The sequence below is a fragment of the Vitis riparia genome, chromosome 1 (genome assembly GCF_004353265.1).
Source record: "Vitis riparia cultivar Riparia Gloire de Montpellier isolate 1030 chromosome 1, EGFV_Vit.rip_1.0, whole genome shotgun sequence".
NCBI lineage: Eukaryota > Viridiplantae > Streptophyta > Magnoliopsida > Vitales > Vitaceae > Vitis > Vitis riparia.
In genome coordinates this window covers 9,074,094-9,090,433 of record NC_048431.1, presented here as the reverse complement: position 1 = coordinate 9,090,433, position 16,340 = coordinate 9,074,094, and the positions used below count along the sequence as shown (strand labels likewise).

Here is a 16,340-nt window from a genome sequence, read left to right as displayed (position 1 = left end):
GCTTCAAGAAAAACACAATTAGAGCAAAAGGAAGGAGAAATGTGATGATTTCAAAAAGAACAGTTTAGGCTTTGCCTATTTGTAATTTGATAGAGGTTTTTCTATTTAATTTGTACATGCAAATTTGCACTAATTATGGTAAACCTAAGCTATAGAGACGAATCTAGAAGATTTGCGTCCGGATTTGCCGGGGTTATACTTTTTCTTATATGTACATTAGTATAAAAAGATAGAATAGGCATTAATGGGCTTTCCATTGTGACGCCTCAAAAAGAAGTAAAATGACATGTAGAAAATGTATGTCCACTGGCCGATGTTGTACTTCTAACTTACCATAAAAAACCTTCCATACAAATTGAAATTAGAAAAAAAAAAATGAAAATTCAATAGTCTCCATGTCTTACGAGTTAATTAATAGGCATTAATGGCCTTCCCGTTGTGAAACTACAAAATGAAGTAAAATGGCATGGTAGAAAACCTATATGTCCACCAGCAGATGCTATTACTTCTAGCTTAGTAAAAAAAAATAATAATAACTTTCTAATTTTTATTTTATTTTTTTATAGGGAAATAAAGGGCTTGAATTAAAAGTGCCAAAAGATAGGAAAAAAAAACACATGAAATATATAAACAACGCCCAAAAAAACCTAAGCAATGACGAGAAGAAAAAAATCATCTCTTTACTTGACAAACAACCAATCTATGAAATCAATTAAGGACAAAGTGTGATCCTCTATATACACCCTAACCCAATTCACAAAAGTATATAAGAAAATATATTTAATTGTTTGGTTAAACCGCTCAACATTGTTGAAAACTCTTCCATTTCTTTCTATTCATAAAGTCTATATTAAACATAAAGGGGCAATCCTATACACCTTCTCCCTTTTTTACCCACAAAAGAGTTGTATCATCCTAGCAAATCCCTTCTAATTGAGGAATGTATAACTCATTGCACACCGAAAAGGGAAAATATCAAAATCCACAACATTCTAGCATTGCCACAAAACAAGAGTAGGTGGTCGGTAGTTTCCTCATCTTCTTTGCATAAGTAGCATATATTTAGGATATTCTAACCCCTCCTTTTTCAACCGGTCTATGGTCAGAATTCTGCTCCAAGATGCTTCCCAAGCAAAAAAAACTCACCCTCACAGGAGCCCAAGACTTCCAACTGATACTCCATGGGAAAGGTTCTCTAAAAGCCCTTGTGTAGAAGTAATAAAGGGGCTTAATAGAGAATTTGTTGTACTTACTATCTCTCTAGCTCATATCGTCCTCCACTTCTCTTCTCACAACCAAGGATTGTAGTTTGCGAAACAAAGCCTCCACTTCCCCCAACTCCCAATCATATTGAAAAGCGGGGACTCCAACTAGCCAAATCCCTACCCTCCTCCCAAGCTTTTGACACCCAACCATTTTTATTAAATGCCAAATGAAATAAATTGGAAAAAGCTTCTTTCAAGGTTAGTTCCTCACACCACAAATCTTTCCAAAACTTAACCCTTCTCCCATTCCCTATCATAAAGAAGAATCTACATCTTAATTCCTCCTATTCATTTCTGATGGCTTTCCACACCCCCACACCATAACCTTCTCTTATTCCTCTCAAACACCACCCCCCATCCTTTACTCCATACTTCCTTATGATGATTTGTTTCCAAAGGGACTCCCCTTCTGTTGCAAATCTCTAACTCCACTTCCTAAGTAAGGCTAGCTTTATTTAGGGCCACAAAACTACATATTCCTAGGCCACCCTCCTTCTTATCCACACAAACTAAATTCCAATTCCCCTTTTTGTTGCAAATTTCCATAACAATTGAAATTCAAAAAAGAAAAAATTGAAAGCGGAAGATAATCTATCTATTGTACTAGATTTGCTACCCATATATAGTTAGTTCGTCACCAAAAGGTTGATATAAAAGAACAGTCATGTAGATGGGTTCTTAGGATTTCCATTGCTGAAGTTTACGTACCACAATGTTAATCATGCTACTAAAATACAATTGTTTCAGTAGGGAAATTTTGTCCATGACTACCTCGTCAATTATAGTCAATAATCTCTTATATGACATTGCAAGGAAATAACAGTGCAGCTAGAATTTCAATAGCTTATTGTCATTTTGGGTCTCTCCTAAGCACTAGCACAACACTAAGACAACTCAAGCTTGCTTGATGAAGCTAAGTTAATCTTTCCCGAACTTATACTAAACTATGGTTAGGCAATTCGGAAGCTAAGACTTGAAAAAAAGAAGAGAACATGCTTGAAAGCTTGAAAAAATGCAATTACATAGTCCTCAAAGCTTTACAAGGAGTGTAGCTTACAAGATCTATTGTCTTGGCCAAATGAGGGTCTCTCCTAGTTAAGACAACCAAAGTGTTCTATAGATCCTGAGGTTTTTGGAGGACCCTGCAACCACCTCCCATAACATCTGCATTATGTAGAGTATCTACACAATTCCTGAGTCTTATAGATATTCCTAGTTCCTTTAAGAGACTTTCAGTCTAGTTTGGTCAGTTCCACATAACTCTGAAGAACTTTACTCTTCTTTGGAAGCTTGTGGAATATTCTGGTATTTTCTAGCAAGCTCCAAAGTATGCCTAGCAAGCTCCCCCCCAAAAAAAAAAAAAGGAAAAACAAGCCTGAGCAGTCTTTTTTTTGTTTTTTTTTTTTTTTGTAGAGTCCTGAGGAGCTGGGATAATGTTGAAAACCTTCCTGCTCCCCTGCATTAACGAGCAGGCGGTGACATTATGCTTATAAACAAGTTCTGGTTCAGGCTTTCTTTAGAATGAATAACTATCTCATTAACTTGTTTTCTTACTTAAACAAGAAGACTCACTAGTCAATCAACTACCTTTCTTAAAAAACGAAAAAGAAAAATCAAGAAGTTAGACAGAATAATCAAGAAGTTCAATGTAAGTGTTCTAATAGGACTCTCTAAATCTTCAATATCTACAAATTTAGTTAGACGTATCTTTTGTTTCTGATTAAAAAAAAAAGAAAAAAAAGAATTAGTCTACTAGATTCCCATATTCAAGATTTGGATTATGTAGGTTTCTCAGTCATATAAGAAACATTTAAGGCATGGAGACATAATCACTTCTTTTTTAAATGGATCATTAAACAGAAAATGCACTAACTTTTGTTGAAATCAAAACTTTTTCATATCTTTAGTATAACTCATGCTGTGAAATTCTAGTAGTTTCACTATCTAAGTTCGCATTACACAGAAGACTGAAATTTCCAAATGGAGCTATAATTATGGGGGGCAGATGCAATATTCCTTAAAGTTATGTTTGGTTCCATAAAATACCAAGGAAAGAAAAAAATATATATAAAGGAAAATAATTTTTTCATGTTTGGTTTCACTATAATTTTTTTTAAATAAAATTAAATATAATTAAAATTAGTTAGAAATTTATACATTTTAAAATTATTTAATCTTTATATAACAGAGGAAATTAAGTGTGTTGGAGTTGGGTTTGGGTGCCCAAGTGAGCTGACCTGACCCGACCCAAATAAGTGAGAAAATGAGGGAGTAGTTTTTGGGAGTTTTATAACTACCCAGCCACTATTAAAAATAAATAAGTAAAAAAATAAATAAATAAAAAGTCTTTTTATTTTTTTTTCTCTCTCTAAGAGTGAAATCTCCCTTGGTGAGAATTATCTCCCTAAAAAACCAAAAAGAGGTATTTTGGCTTCTCTCTCAAAAAAATATGTTTTTTCTCTCTTTGGAAAACAAAAAGAGTAAGAATATAATTCTTCTAAAGAAACAAAAGGTCTTCTCTTGAAGTTATCCCTAGTTTTTCCAGTGAAACGAATGTTAAAGCTCTTGTGCTGTGAGAAACGAATGATTCTCGTATTTGTAGTTTCATTCATGACTTGAGACGAAAAATTTGGCTAGTGAAACAACCAATCTAGATCTTGGCTATTTCAAAAGGTAATCAGAAATCTTATTATTCATCAAAGTGAAATGAGTTTGAAGAAACATATAAAAATAATTTATTAATTTTGAATCTATTTTTTATTTTTCTTTCCTTTCACTTTTCCTCTCTATTTTCTTTCCCTCATATTTTCTCTCAAATTTTACGGGAACCAAACATAACCTAAGGCTACGTTTGGTTGACAGGATATGTTAGAATATGTATATCGTAAAATATCATATCCCATTACATAAGATATGCATATCCTAGGAAATAATTTCCTATCCTCGGATATATATATATATATATAGTTTTATGGACATAATATTTTAAGATAGTATATTCAATTAAATATGTTATATTATATTATATTTATATTTAATTTATGAAATAAATAAAAAATAATATGAAATATATATTATTTTCAATGTTTAAAATAAAAATTATATCATATTCAAATATTTTATATTTTAAAAAATGAAAATTTTGTTATTTATTATTAAAATATTTAAACTTTATAAATAATTTTTTTTATATTATGTTATTTCATATATAAAATAATTCATATATCATCTATTAATATTATTTTATAAATATATTTTTAGTTTTTCCTTTTTAATCATAAATTTAATTTATAATAAAATTTTATTTTGTAAAATGAGTATATAATAATTATAAAAAAATAAATTTTTGATATGTGAGATACGTATATCTCATATCATACCATGAGATTAACATATCTCATGTGAACGAGATAAAAAAAAATGATGGATAATATATTCTACCACTTATCATATCTCATGTTTGGTTAAATATAAGATAAGATAAGTGATGACATAACTTATCATATCTCATCAGTGACTAAACATGGAATAGGATATAATATTCGCTCCCTTATCATATCATATGTTATATCGGACTAACCAAACATGACCTAAGGTTACTTTGGTTGATGAGATATGATACGATAGGATATGTATATTTTAGGATATTATATCTCATTAGATAAGATATGCATATCCTGAAATATGATATCTTTGGATATGCATATCTTACAAACATGATATTTTAAAGTAGCATACCTAATAGGATATGTTATATTATATTTATATTTAATTTGTGAAATGAATAAAAAATAATATAAAATATATGTTATTTTCAATATTTAAAATAAAAATTATATCACATTTAAATATTTTCAATTTAGAAAAAGGAAAATTTTATTATGTTTAACAATATTCATGATTAAATTATTTGAACTTTACAAATAATTTTTTTTATATTATATTATTTACTATATAAAATAATTTATATATCATATATTAATATTATTTTATAATTTTTTTTTTAGTTTTCCTTTTTTAATCATAAATTTAATTTATAATAAAAAATTTATTTTATTCATATTTACTAATGAATAAGGCTCAAAAGGAAACACGAAACAGAGGTTGCACTCACTATTTTGAAACTAACTTTTTATTTTTATTTTTAAACCTGCTAGATTGCTATTTGAAACTTAAGGTGAAAATCAAATAGTGTAACGCGCTTTTTTAGCAGCTCACTTCTCTTTCCATCCCTAGAAATCCTTCTTTCCTCTCACCCCAAGTTGCAGGCTATCATTCTCCCTACAATATTCTCATTTCCCTCATTGTTACTTGGCCACTATGAAGGTTGAAGCTAATAACATCATTCATCAGTGGAGAACCAATCAAAACCTTTCTTCCAATGACAATGTTGAAACAGAGGCAATATGAACCTCATCTGTGAACTCGAAGTGAGTTGAAGTGGCAGCTAATGGATCTACATGTCAAGAAAGTTGAATCCATCTGAAGTTGATGCAAGTATTTTTATTTATGTTTTGAATATTTCTTTTTAGTTTTTATTTCTTATTTCATAAAAAATCCTAGCCTATTAAGGTAAATTTAAGTTGTAGATGACGCATATTCATGCCACCAATGCTTAAGTAGGGTTATTCTTGTAGTTTTTTAATGGAAAATAGCTAGAGATTACTAAACTGACACAATGTGGAAACCAATGGTTTGATTGACTTCTCAAACTAATCTACAAGCATTTAGTGTGTGTTTGAGAGTGATGATAGGAACGGTAAAATTGAAATTTTTTATTCTATAAGTATTAAAAATATTAGAAATATTTCATATAATCATTGTCAAACGCACTTTAAGAGTCCGTTTGCCATTGATTTCAAAAAACACTTTTAATCTTTCTAATACTTTAAATTTTTTATCTTTTTAAGTTTTAGAAGTTTTAGAGTGCGTTTGATAATGATTTTATGAAATACTTTTAAAATAACACTTGAAAAACGTCATAAACACTTTCTACGATCACTATCAAACACATTTTTAGTTTCTACTCTCTCGGAGGGTGGGATGGCTGATGTGTTAAAAGAGATCCTCAAAGGGCAGAGGGCCAGTCTAAACTGGGCCACTTCAAAATCTCAATTCCCTCTGTGTGCGCGCTTTCTTCCTCTTTTCCTAATTATCCATATATTTATGTAATTATAGAAGATTTCTGAACCAGGGGAAATTTTAAAAAAGATTTATTGAGAGCAGGGTGCTACTCACAAGTAGCCTGAATTAGACAACTTTCTACTTCTCCTGAACTGTAAGAACTGCCTTTGTTGGTTCTAGTGCACAATACCCTGCAAATAAAAAGGGTCCACTCCATGTGTTCTGATTTGAACAAGTACATTAACCAGCAAGTTCTTCGAGAAAAAATTGCCCTTCCATTCATGGTAAAGAAGTACGTACAACTTGTGAAAATGCCCTAAAACCCACCTTAAACTTTGCTCACATCATCACAATAAGTGAAAGATAGCAGGTTAACTATAAATTGTTGGCATATATAAAAAATGACTGTTCTAACAGTGCATTCCGCATAGCCCAAACACATCCAGGAGATAAACATCATGCAATGAACATTGTTAAAGCAAGGGTATTTGCAAAAGTCTTTTATTTTAATTCATGGGTTCATGTAGGCATCTTTGCTACTCTTATTCACCATTATATCTGGGCTTCCGCTTCTCGGCAAAGGCTGCCAAACCTTCTAAGCGATCTTTTGTGTTCAGAAGTTGTTCATAACACTCTTCTTCCAATGCCAAAGCTGATTCCATATCTAACTCGATCCCCTCATTGATAGCTCGTTTTGCCATCCGCAATGCCAATGGACCCTGTGAAGGATATGAGGTCAGTTTGAATATGAAATTACTATGCATCACTTAAATGCTATTTTTATAAACAATAAAATGACTTGTACGTAACATGTATTTTCTGCAGCCAAGCATTGTCTGCTACAATACAAGGCCTTGCTGATAATTAAAAATTGTAGAGATGTATGGTTGTTGCTTAAATATACAACAGATGAAGCTCTTGCTCGGAGCCAAGTTTACATGCATTCAGATCCAAATACAAAAAAATGCATATGATGCTATAGGAAGCCAAGTTGGCATACATAGTGGGAAGTTCCACATATAGCTGATCCAAAAGATTAAGGACCAAAAATGTAATGATGCTAGTACTCTGAATGGCTTTACTAAAATTGCTATATATATGACAAGTATGCACTTATAGTCATGGGCGTTGGGATTGGTCTAACATTGAAATTTGTGCAATCAAAATGCATAAAAATTGCCCCTAGGATTGCTGATTTCATGAAATTCTAATTGTGATATAATAATGAAATTTGTGCAATCAAAATGCATATAAATTGCCACTAGGATTTCAGATTTCATGAAATTCTAATAATGATATAATAACAATAATAATTTTGATTTTGCATGAAAATTTGGCCCTTGTGAATCCACTGGCTGATCCAAAAATTGGATGGCTCTGGTTTATATCGAGTGTTACTTTACATGTTAAAAGATTTTTATGAGCAAAGGCAAGGATTGCAATCATAATTTCTCAGCACATGAAATCAAAATATGATGACAGAAGGTCCCCACATTGTGGTGTTAGTCTGGTTGGTATGAGACTGTTTCACTTTCAAAAGCCATGTTGGTGTCTCATGTCATAAGTTTTTCCTTAGAAGAAGAATCTGAAAAGACAAAGATTTGTACCTTCTGATTTATATGCTGAGCAATTTCAAGTGCCTTCAAATGAGCTTCACCAGCAGGAACACAGTAATTGACTAATCCTGCAGCATAGCTCACTTTCATTGGTAAATATGGAGCAAAAACTAAAGTAACTTCAAATAGAACATACCTACTGACATTGCATCCCTGCCACCAACTTTCCGACCAGTGAATATGAGTTCCTTTGCAATTGATTTTCCAACCAATCTTGAAAGTCTTTGAGTTCCACCAGCCCTGCAAAAAGAAAGGACTCTGTGAGGTTCATGCTGAGAAGGACAATGTTAAAATAGTCAAAGTATATTAACAACGGCGCTATAACTGAAATGATAAGCTGATTAGGTACAGCAATTCCCCGTCTGTCATTAGCAAGCAAAGTACATTCAAAATTGGTAATTTCTCCAATAATAGTTTGAAATAGCAAGAAAATTAGGTAACTTCCCCATCAAACAAGATTCAGGCAGTCTGAAATTCATAAGGAAAAAACAATATAGGTTACAGAATGTGAAATGAGAGTTACAAGATACCCAGGAATTATAGCAAGTCCTGTTTCTGGTAAGCCCAATACCGCATCTTCTCCTGATTCATTCAACGTGAAAACAATAGAATAATAACAATCAGATTTCAATTTAAACCGCCAGGCCTTTTAGGAATACAACAGAAAAAATTAAGTATTAGATCCAGAACTACCACAAATCCGAAGATCACATGATAGAGCCATTTCTAGCCCACCACCCAGTGCTGCTCCTTCAATAACAGCAATAGTAGGAACATGGAGTGCCTGTACAAAATAAACATAAGAAGCTTGTACAAATGGTCAAGGAGAAGGCAGACACATGGAATGCACAGAAATAAAGACATCTGACAAGGAACATCGAATGCTGGTACACAATGAATATAAGTAGTTTGTACAAGTAGTCAAGGAGAGACAAAAACAAATAAGGAACTAACATATGAACATGGAAAGACCAAAATATAATGAAAATAAAATGCATGCACCACACTGGCATTATAACAATAGACTAGAGAGGGAGAAAAAGCATCAATATAGAAGAAAGCCTCATGGTCCAAAACTGCCTCTAGAGCATTCTTGTGAATATGCAAATTTTTAAATTGTACATATAAGTACTAAATCATATGAATTGGGATGAATATGCACCAGCCCTTAACCATGAATTGTATCTGGCAACAGCCAAAAGGAATATCTTTTTTTTTCATAAGCACAAAGATGTTTTTTTTCTTTGATAGATAAAGAATCAAATTGTATAATAAGCACAAAGAAGATATTATAGAAGGGAAAAAGGTGATAACGGCTAAAAGGAATATATGTAATAGTATAATAATTGATAAGTTTTTAAAGTTAGCATAATTATAGGTTCGTATTTCTAATGGCTAAAAAGCAAGGCATTATCATGATAAGTTCATTGTTACCATAGATTTCACACTCAAACACCCCCATGTGCACAAACATATGCATAATCATGTTAAATATTTTCAGATTTAATAGAAAAAGAATATATACATCTGCTAAAGTTTATAATTGGTTATGAATTTCAATGTGAATATGATATAACTATAAACTTTTGCAGACGAATATATTTTTACAGCATTTTCACAGGGGATAAAACTAGAGTACTTAAAATCTCAGCTCTTGACAATCTAATCTGCCAACCAAAGAAAATTTCTGCTCTTAAACATCTAATCTACAAAATGAAACGAAGCCCACTACCTTTATCACAATTGATTTTACTATCACCCTTGTATTTGAATGCATATATTATTGTGGACCATCTGTCTGCAACTTAAGGTGCATATTGAAGGCATGTTGATGAATGATGAAGACTCACCTCTAATAATGAGAATGTGGAGCGCAATGAGTTGACAAAAAACCGAGCCTCAGAAGTATTCATTGTTTTGCGTTCCTGTCAAAGTCCAATTTATAGCAAAGAACTAATGTTGAGCATATGAACAAGCTGCTGTATAAGGTTGTTCCTAAGGAAAAAAAAAAAAATCAATGCAAGCATAACTGAGAGTAAGAGATCAATGTTGACTGGCCAAAAGTTGAAATTAAGACAACCACAATTATAACCAATTTGTGAAACAACTATGGGTTAATAGACAAGGTATCAGTGGTGGCTCTTTAGTTAACACATTAGTCATCATATAAACATACATGTAAAAGCTTAAAGAACGGAAAAAAACTTCTATTCCAACTTCATATGAGGAAGCCAAAAGGCTTACAGATCCTGCAATAGAGAAAAAAATCAATAAAACAAGGCAAAAACAAACCATAATATTTGGTTCACTCGTTAAGAAGCAAATCTAGTCCTTCATTTCCACTGAAACGCATAACCCATCTTTATTTTCCTTTTTGTTTCTCAAAGCACCACACCTAACTTTCCTTAAACTCCTTTTACTCTGTGGGAAAGAACAGCCATAGCTTTTCTATTATAGAATGGAAATTCTATTGAGACAATATCATAAATCTTCATGCTCTATATCACTCAAACCTCTTAAGACTGGCATAAGAAATGGATTTCAGAAGCAAGAAACTATGCTGAACAGTGAATAATATGGAGGATTGAAGCAGTCCAAGATTATAATCATACCAATTTCACAGAACTATAACTTGAGACACTGCTATATAAAGGTGCATATAGCTAAGGCTATCAGAGGTGTCATCCTGCTACTCAACATTAGTCCAATTTCTAGGATTTGATACTGTGATCAATAAAACCCAAAGGAACAATGTTCACATCTTCACAACCACTTCTATTAGAACATCTTTAATTTCCAATGGTGTGACAGTTGAGAAATTGAGGGCTTGCCCATACCTACTCCAATTCAAAACCCTGGTGATCAAATTCAGCTTCACATTTACCTTTCTAGTTTCTACAATTTCCTCACGAAGAAAGGCCCATTCTTTACACCTGTAAAGCCCCTTGTAAATATCATACAATCAGTAATTGGGTAATCTTTATTTTGATTTGAAAAATCCCCTCATCAAACATACTTCCTTTTCAGAAAACAAAAAACCCCACTATTCAATGTGATTAGTTCCACCTATTCTTGAAAGCAAATCAACAAACAGCTGAAGCCCAATACTCGTAGCCTAATACTTTTACCTTCAAATCAGCACCTGCACAGAATACCCTGGGAACTGAACTACTTAGCATGACAACATTAGCAGACGCGTCTCTGTTAATAGTTTCAAAAATGTTTTGCAAGCCTCTCAGCATCTCCTTCCCAATGGCATTCTTGGCTTCAGGCCGATCCAAGTGAACCTCAACAATACCTGAAAAATACTCAGTTCGGTAGTTGAATCAGATTGGATTTCTGGACAGAGAAAAATTCAATTCAATGTTCACTTTTTCATACTTACCAGAATCGTCGTGGGAAAGTCTCTGGACTCTAACTGATTCAAAAGCAGACTGCAATATGAGAGTTCTACGACTCTGGTAATGGTAGTTGAATGAGAAATTGCTGCGGCAGTGGTGATAGAGAGATATAGCGAACACACCCATTTGATTATTGCAGCTGCAGACACCGAGGGTCTGCGAATTTTCACGATTCTATACGGGATGTGAGTGCCGAATCACAATCATGATCAACAAGTTGTTCGACCCTTTCACCTGTTTGGATAAAAACGCGGCGTTTCACACACCAGTTTTTCCCACAACGTGTCCGTTTTTCCTTGGAATTATTTTATTATAAAGATATTGCAAAAACTTCTATCATGTTGCCATGTTGGAATTTGAAAAGTAAAATATTTTTGAGATTAATGCTCTTTCAAATTTTATTGTTATCATATAAGTTTTTAAAATTTGATTACTTTCAAAAGAAAAAAAAAATATTTTACAAGAAAAAAAAAGTAAAAATAAAAATATTTTTATAAAAAATGGGTTATTTTTTAGGTGGAATATGAATGATTAGATTTATAGATTTGAGATCATTTTATTTTTTATTAAAAGGGTGAAATAATCTCAAAATTGTAAATCTAATTTCTTCTATATTTGAACTTGAAAAATAACTTATTTTAACATAAATTTTCTTCAATTTTTATTATTATTTATATGTAAGTGTTAAAGAGAGTTTATATATATATATATATATATAAACAAAAAAAAGAGTGTAAGGGCTTTTTAGTTAAAATTAGTATTTTTTTAGTTTGAAAAACGGGGAAAATTAGATTTACAAACTATGAATTATTTCACCATTTTTAAGCAAATAATCCATAAAAAAAAAAAAAAAAAAAACTCATTTTGAACATTTTTATATTATTTATTTATTAAAAAAATATCATTTTCTTCGCATTCCTAATTCATTTTCCTTCTACATATCATAATCAACTCGCTCTCACAATTTACCCTCTTGTTATCTCATTTCTCTCTCTCTCTCACTCTTGCGCTCTCATTTTTTCTGATGAAGTTCAAATTCATAGTAATGATCAACTTGTAGAGATTAATCACTTATTTGTCATAGTTTTCTTGTCTTTATATATTTTTTTTTCAAGATCTTTCACATTCTTTTATTTATTTATTTATTTGTTTTTATAGAGGTTTTTTTTTTTTTTTTGTAGTTGTTTTTGTTACTATTGAACTCCTAAAATCATAACATGATCTAAAAATATGTTGAATTTAATATATGAGAAGGACTAAAAAAAGGGCATATCAATTATGAGTAAATTTTGATAAATATATGTCCAATGTAGTATGTTTTCTATATACACTCGGATGCGTTGGCACGTAGGAATGAGGATGGAAATAAAATGAGAATAAAGATGAATCATAACACCATGTAGAAGAGATGAATAAAAATCCCTCTTCTTATAATTTTGATAAATATCCATGTCCAATGTAGTCTTTCAATCTAATTTACAAGTCACATAATTTTGAATATTCCCTCTTATTATAAAAGCAATGGATCTCGTATTAGATACCCACTAATTTTATTTCCTGTGGGCTTTGTAGGTTGTACAATTCTTTCAGTTTTTAAGGATGACAGAACAGTTGATACATAGAGAAGATGGCCATTGCTTGACATCTGAGTTTCTGTCTTCTCAAAATGATGTTTTCATAAGCGATGAACCCATTGCTCAAGTCGAAGCTGCTTCAATGGTGGTCCAAGATCTGGCTTGCTTTTCTGGGGACACTTCCATTTTCCAGCTATCTCTGTAACATCTGAGTGTTGAAGATTGGTTTTTTCTGACAATACCTTCCTCCTTTCCCCAACATTCTTTTCACCAGTTGACAAAACCATCCCTGTATTTCTTGAACTCACCAACTGAAATTCTCGTGGTTTATTAAGATGGTTATGATCATTCTCTCCTCTGCATCTGTTTTTCCTGGTAGAAACAAAACCATTTTCTACTAATTCTTTTCCACCATTCTCCTTGTCATTGCTCACCAGGCTTGTCTTTTTCCTAGAATCCCCATTAACTACAATCCTGTCTGAAGTACATTCAGATGATACAGGACCAACTCCTTTGGTTGGGGAGTTAGCTTCTGAGTTCCTTTGGATGAAACCCTTCCTTTGAACCAACTTTATTGGAGATCTTCTGCCATTCTTGCCAATACCTTTGTTAGTTTTCGAGCATTTCAGAGAGAATTTCCCTTCCAACTCTGGCAAAGAATCTTCATTATTCCTACTTGATTGCTTGACATTTTTGGTTGGCTCAGTATCATGGTTTTGCAAAGTGCTATCAGCCCAGCCTTGATCACTTATCTTGCTGGAGCACAAATCATTCCAACCATACCGGTCTTTATTCCCTTCACTATCACGATTCCTCTGTAAATTTCAAACAAGAAAGGGAAAAATGGCTTAGCCAAAAGATCTTAAGCATCTGCAATCTGACAATTAACTTAACCCCACAAGTATTTTTGAATTCACATTAGTCTTTATCAGATAAAACACAGATAAGCAGGAACCCAAGTCATCATTGTGCCACTAAGCTACAAACATGAAACCCAGATCAGAATGTTCACTATTCTTATGAAAATCAAATATGAATAGAAGAAGAAACATAAAAGGCAGGAGAAGATCAATGAGAGTACCTCATTCACGTTGGGGTTTTCAAGCTTATCATCTCTTTGGCATTCAACAAATGCATTTGGACCTGTCTTCTCACCAGAAGCCAATTCATCTATGAGTTCAGTGTTCCTGAATTCCCCCAAATTCTCATCCTTGACTCTGTTGCTCTCTTCAGTATCAAGCTCCTCTTTCTCACACTGGCTTCCCTTAAAAGAAGAGAACCCGAAATCATTGAGAGAATCCGATGCTGGGGATTCATACTCATAACTTGAAAACCAGTTTCTGATGTCAGGAGGCTCTGATAGAAGACAAAATACATCCAGAAGTTTAGAACTTTTTTTACACATAATTTTTCAGTAATGCAATGTCTGTTAAGCAACCAATTGACAAAAGTATAAGCTGTTAGGGCATCAAGCCAACTTGGGCTAAAACCCCAACAATGTTTGGTTGCTGGAAAAATGTGGGGAAAGAGAAATTAAATAAAAAGAAAAAAGAAAATTAACTTTTTAAGTATTATAAGGCCTTCACCGTTAGGACTGATCATCTGGTCAGACATGAATGCCTAGCGCAATTATTTGGCTTGGTTAAGATGGACCGTCTCGGACTTAGTACTAAGAAAAATGAAACAAGAGATTTTCATTTTCTTTTCTTTTTTTTTTCGGTTTTTTTTCAGTTCTCTCGGCAGCCAAACAGATGGTACTCGTTTAATTGCTGAGAAAATGTGAAACAGGAAAATAAACTAAATCTTTAAACCCAACATTTTCCATTGTTTGAAACCCCATAATACAAGTCCTGCCTTTGGCCTTAATTAGGTGAAATTTCACTATTAGCAGAATCTGAAATTTTCTGAGCCCCCTTTCTTCTACTTTCTCAGACATCAAACAAAAGATAAAATCTCTGAAGGCATACCAGAAGGAAGCGAGAGCGAGAACGAAGAACCCAGAACCTAAAAAAATAACGAAATTAAGGCAATATATAAGAGTTTTTAAGGTTTCAACGCTCTGTTTGGTCGCAGAGAAGCTGTAGCCTGTAGGACAGATTCTAATTTTTCTCGGCAACCAAACAGAAAACAGAAAATACGAAGATAGTAGAAAAGGAAAGATACCTGGGAATCGAAATTGTCTTCCTCTTGAGGCATATGGATGAGAAAAGTGTAAGAACTGGAACGTTCCCCGTTAGATAATAGATTTAGTCGTTTTTCCATTTTTCAAACTTCCCGGCAAAAATTGGCGCCAATATTGTTTGGAAAATAATATTTATATTATCAATTTATTAATTTTAATTTTTTTTATCTAAATTAATTCTGTTAATTATTTTCTTGAAGAAGTTCAAGCTTTTCTAAATAGAAAATATAAATTTTAAATATTAAATTTATTTTAGGATATGTTTGCTTTCACTTTTCTTTTTAAATTTTTGTTTTAATGATTAAAGTTTTGAAAATAATTTTAAAAATCATATTTAGGGGATGTTTGATAAAATTTAATACTTATTACTTACTGATTTAAGTTGATTTTAAATTAAATTATATTTAAGTTATTAACTTAAAACTCATTACTTAATTCTTACTTTATGTATAAGGTTGTTTGATAAAATTAACTTAAAACTTATTGTAAATCATTAAATTTAACATATTTATCCTTATAAATTATAACTATGACAAATAAGGTAAATAGCAATGGAAGTCATGGAATAGTAAATGAGATCATAAAAGTAATTAGAATAAATGAGAGTAAAAAAAATAAAATAAAGATGTGAATTTAATAATAAATTTGTTATGTTTACTTATTATTTAAAGTTATTTTTGACCTTACATTATACTATTAAGTTATTTTACGAAACATATTTAATTTACTTAATGACTTAAATTAAGTTAGTTTAAGTATTAAGTTGGTTCACAGACACCCACTTAATAATTTATTTTTCTTTTTTGTTTTAAAAATGTGATAACAAATTACAAAACTTAAAAAAGAAAAAAGAAAAAAAGTATTAAAAAATTTTATACCCAAATTTTTTTAAAAAAATTGTTGAAACATATCAAAAAATTATCAAAAAGGTTTCTCTCTCTCTCTCTATATATATATAAATTCTAGATGAAAAGGTAAAAAATATTGGCTATAAAGTGTTTTTTTTTTTTTTAAATAAAAAAATGATGTATTGTGCAATGCTTTTAATTCAAATGACTTGAAAGCTTGTTTAATTAAGATATTCTAATTTATCTTAATTTTTAAATAATTCAAATTAAAATTTAATCGAGAAATTGCAATTTTCTTTGGAGAGAAGAGGTTTTGTATTGTTTTGTTTT

General features: G+C 31.7%; 2 protein-coding genes across 2 annotated transcripts; both read right to left on the bottom strand.

Annotated features, from left to right (window-relative positions):
* Positions 1 to 6,644: 6,644 nt before the first annotated feature.
* Positions 6,645 to 11,664, bottom strand: LOC117915749 (probable enoyl-CoA hydratase 2, mitochondrial). Its single transcript, XM_034831465.1, has 8 exons — positions 11,391 to 11,664; positions 11,134 to 11,303; positions 9,856 to 9,930; positions 8,699 to 8,789; positions 8,536 to 8,587; positions 8,142 to 8,245; positions 7,997 to 8,073; positions 6,645 to 7,108 (listed from the first exon to the last, which is right to left on the bottom strand). The coding sequence occupies exons 1-8, from the start codon at positions 11,530 to 11,532 to the stop codon at positions 6,932 to 6,934; spliced, it is 888 nt and encodes a 295-aa protein (XP_034687356.1). The 5' UTR covers positions 11,533 to 11,664; the 3' UTR covers positions 6,645 to 6,931.
* A 1,176-nt stretch (positions 11,665 to 12,840) lies between these two features.
* On the bottom strand, positions 12,841 to 15,242 carry LOC117915398. The gene is made up of 4 exons (XM_034830979.1): positions 15,144 to 15,242; positions 14,948 to 14,984; positions 14,062 to 14,336; positions 12,841 to 13,795 (listed from the first exon to the last, which is right to left on the bottom strand). The coding sequence occupies exons 1-4, from the start codon at positions 15,240 to 15,242 to the stop codon at positions 13,082 to 13,084; spliced, it is 1,125 nt and encodes a 374-aa protein (XP_034686870.1). The 3' UTR covers positions 12,841 to 13,081.
* Positions 15,243 to 16,340: the final 1,098 nt, after the last annotated feature.

Bases quoted from the DNA above. Each gene is read 5' to 3' on its own strand.
- LOC117915749 (XM_034831465.1), bottom strand. From the start codon at position 11,532: ATGGGTGTGTTCGCTATATCTCTCTATCACCACTGCCGCAGCAATTTC. The intron at 11,304-11,390 runs GTAAGTATGAAA...AGTATTTTTCAG, and splicing joins ACTTTCCCACGACGATTCTG to GTATTGTTGAGGTTCACTTG. The intron at 8,790-9,855 runs GTGAGTCTTCAT...TATTTTGTACAG, and splicing joins CCACATTCTCATTATTAGAG to GCACTCCATGTTCCTACTAT.
- LOC117915398 (XM_034830979.1), bottom strand. From the start codon at position 15,242: ATGGAAAAACGACTAAATCTATTATCTAACGGGGAACGTTCCAGTTCT. The intron at 14,337-14,947 runs GTATGCCTTCAG...GTCTTCTATCAG, and splicing joins CTCGCTCTCGCTTCCTTCTG to AGCCTCCTGACATCAGAAAC. The intron at 13,796-14,061 runs GTACTCTCATTG...TGAAATTTACAG, and splicing joins AAAACCCCAACGTGAATGAG to AGGAATCGTGATAGTGAAGG.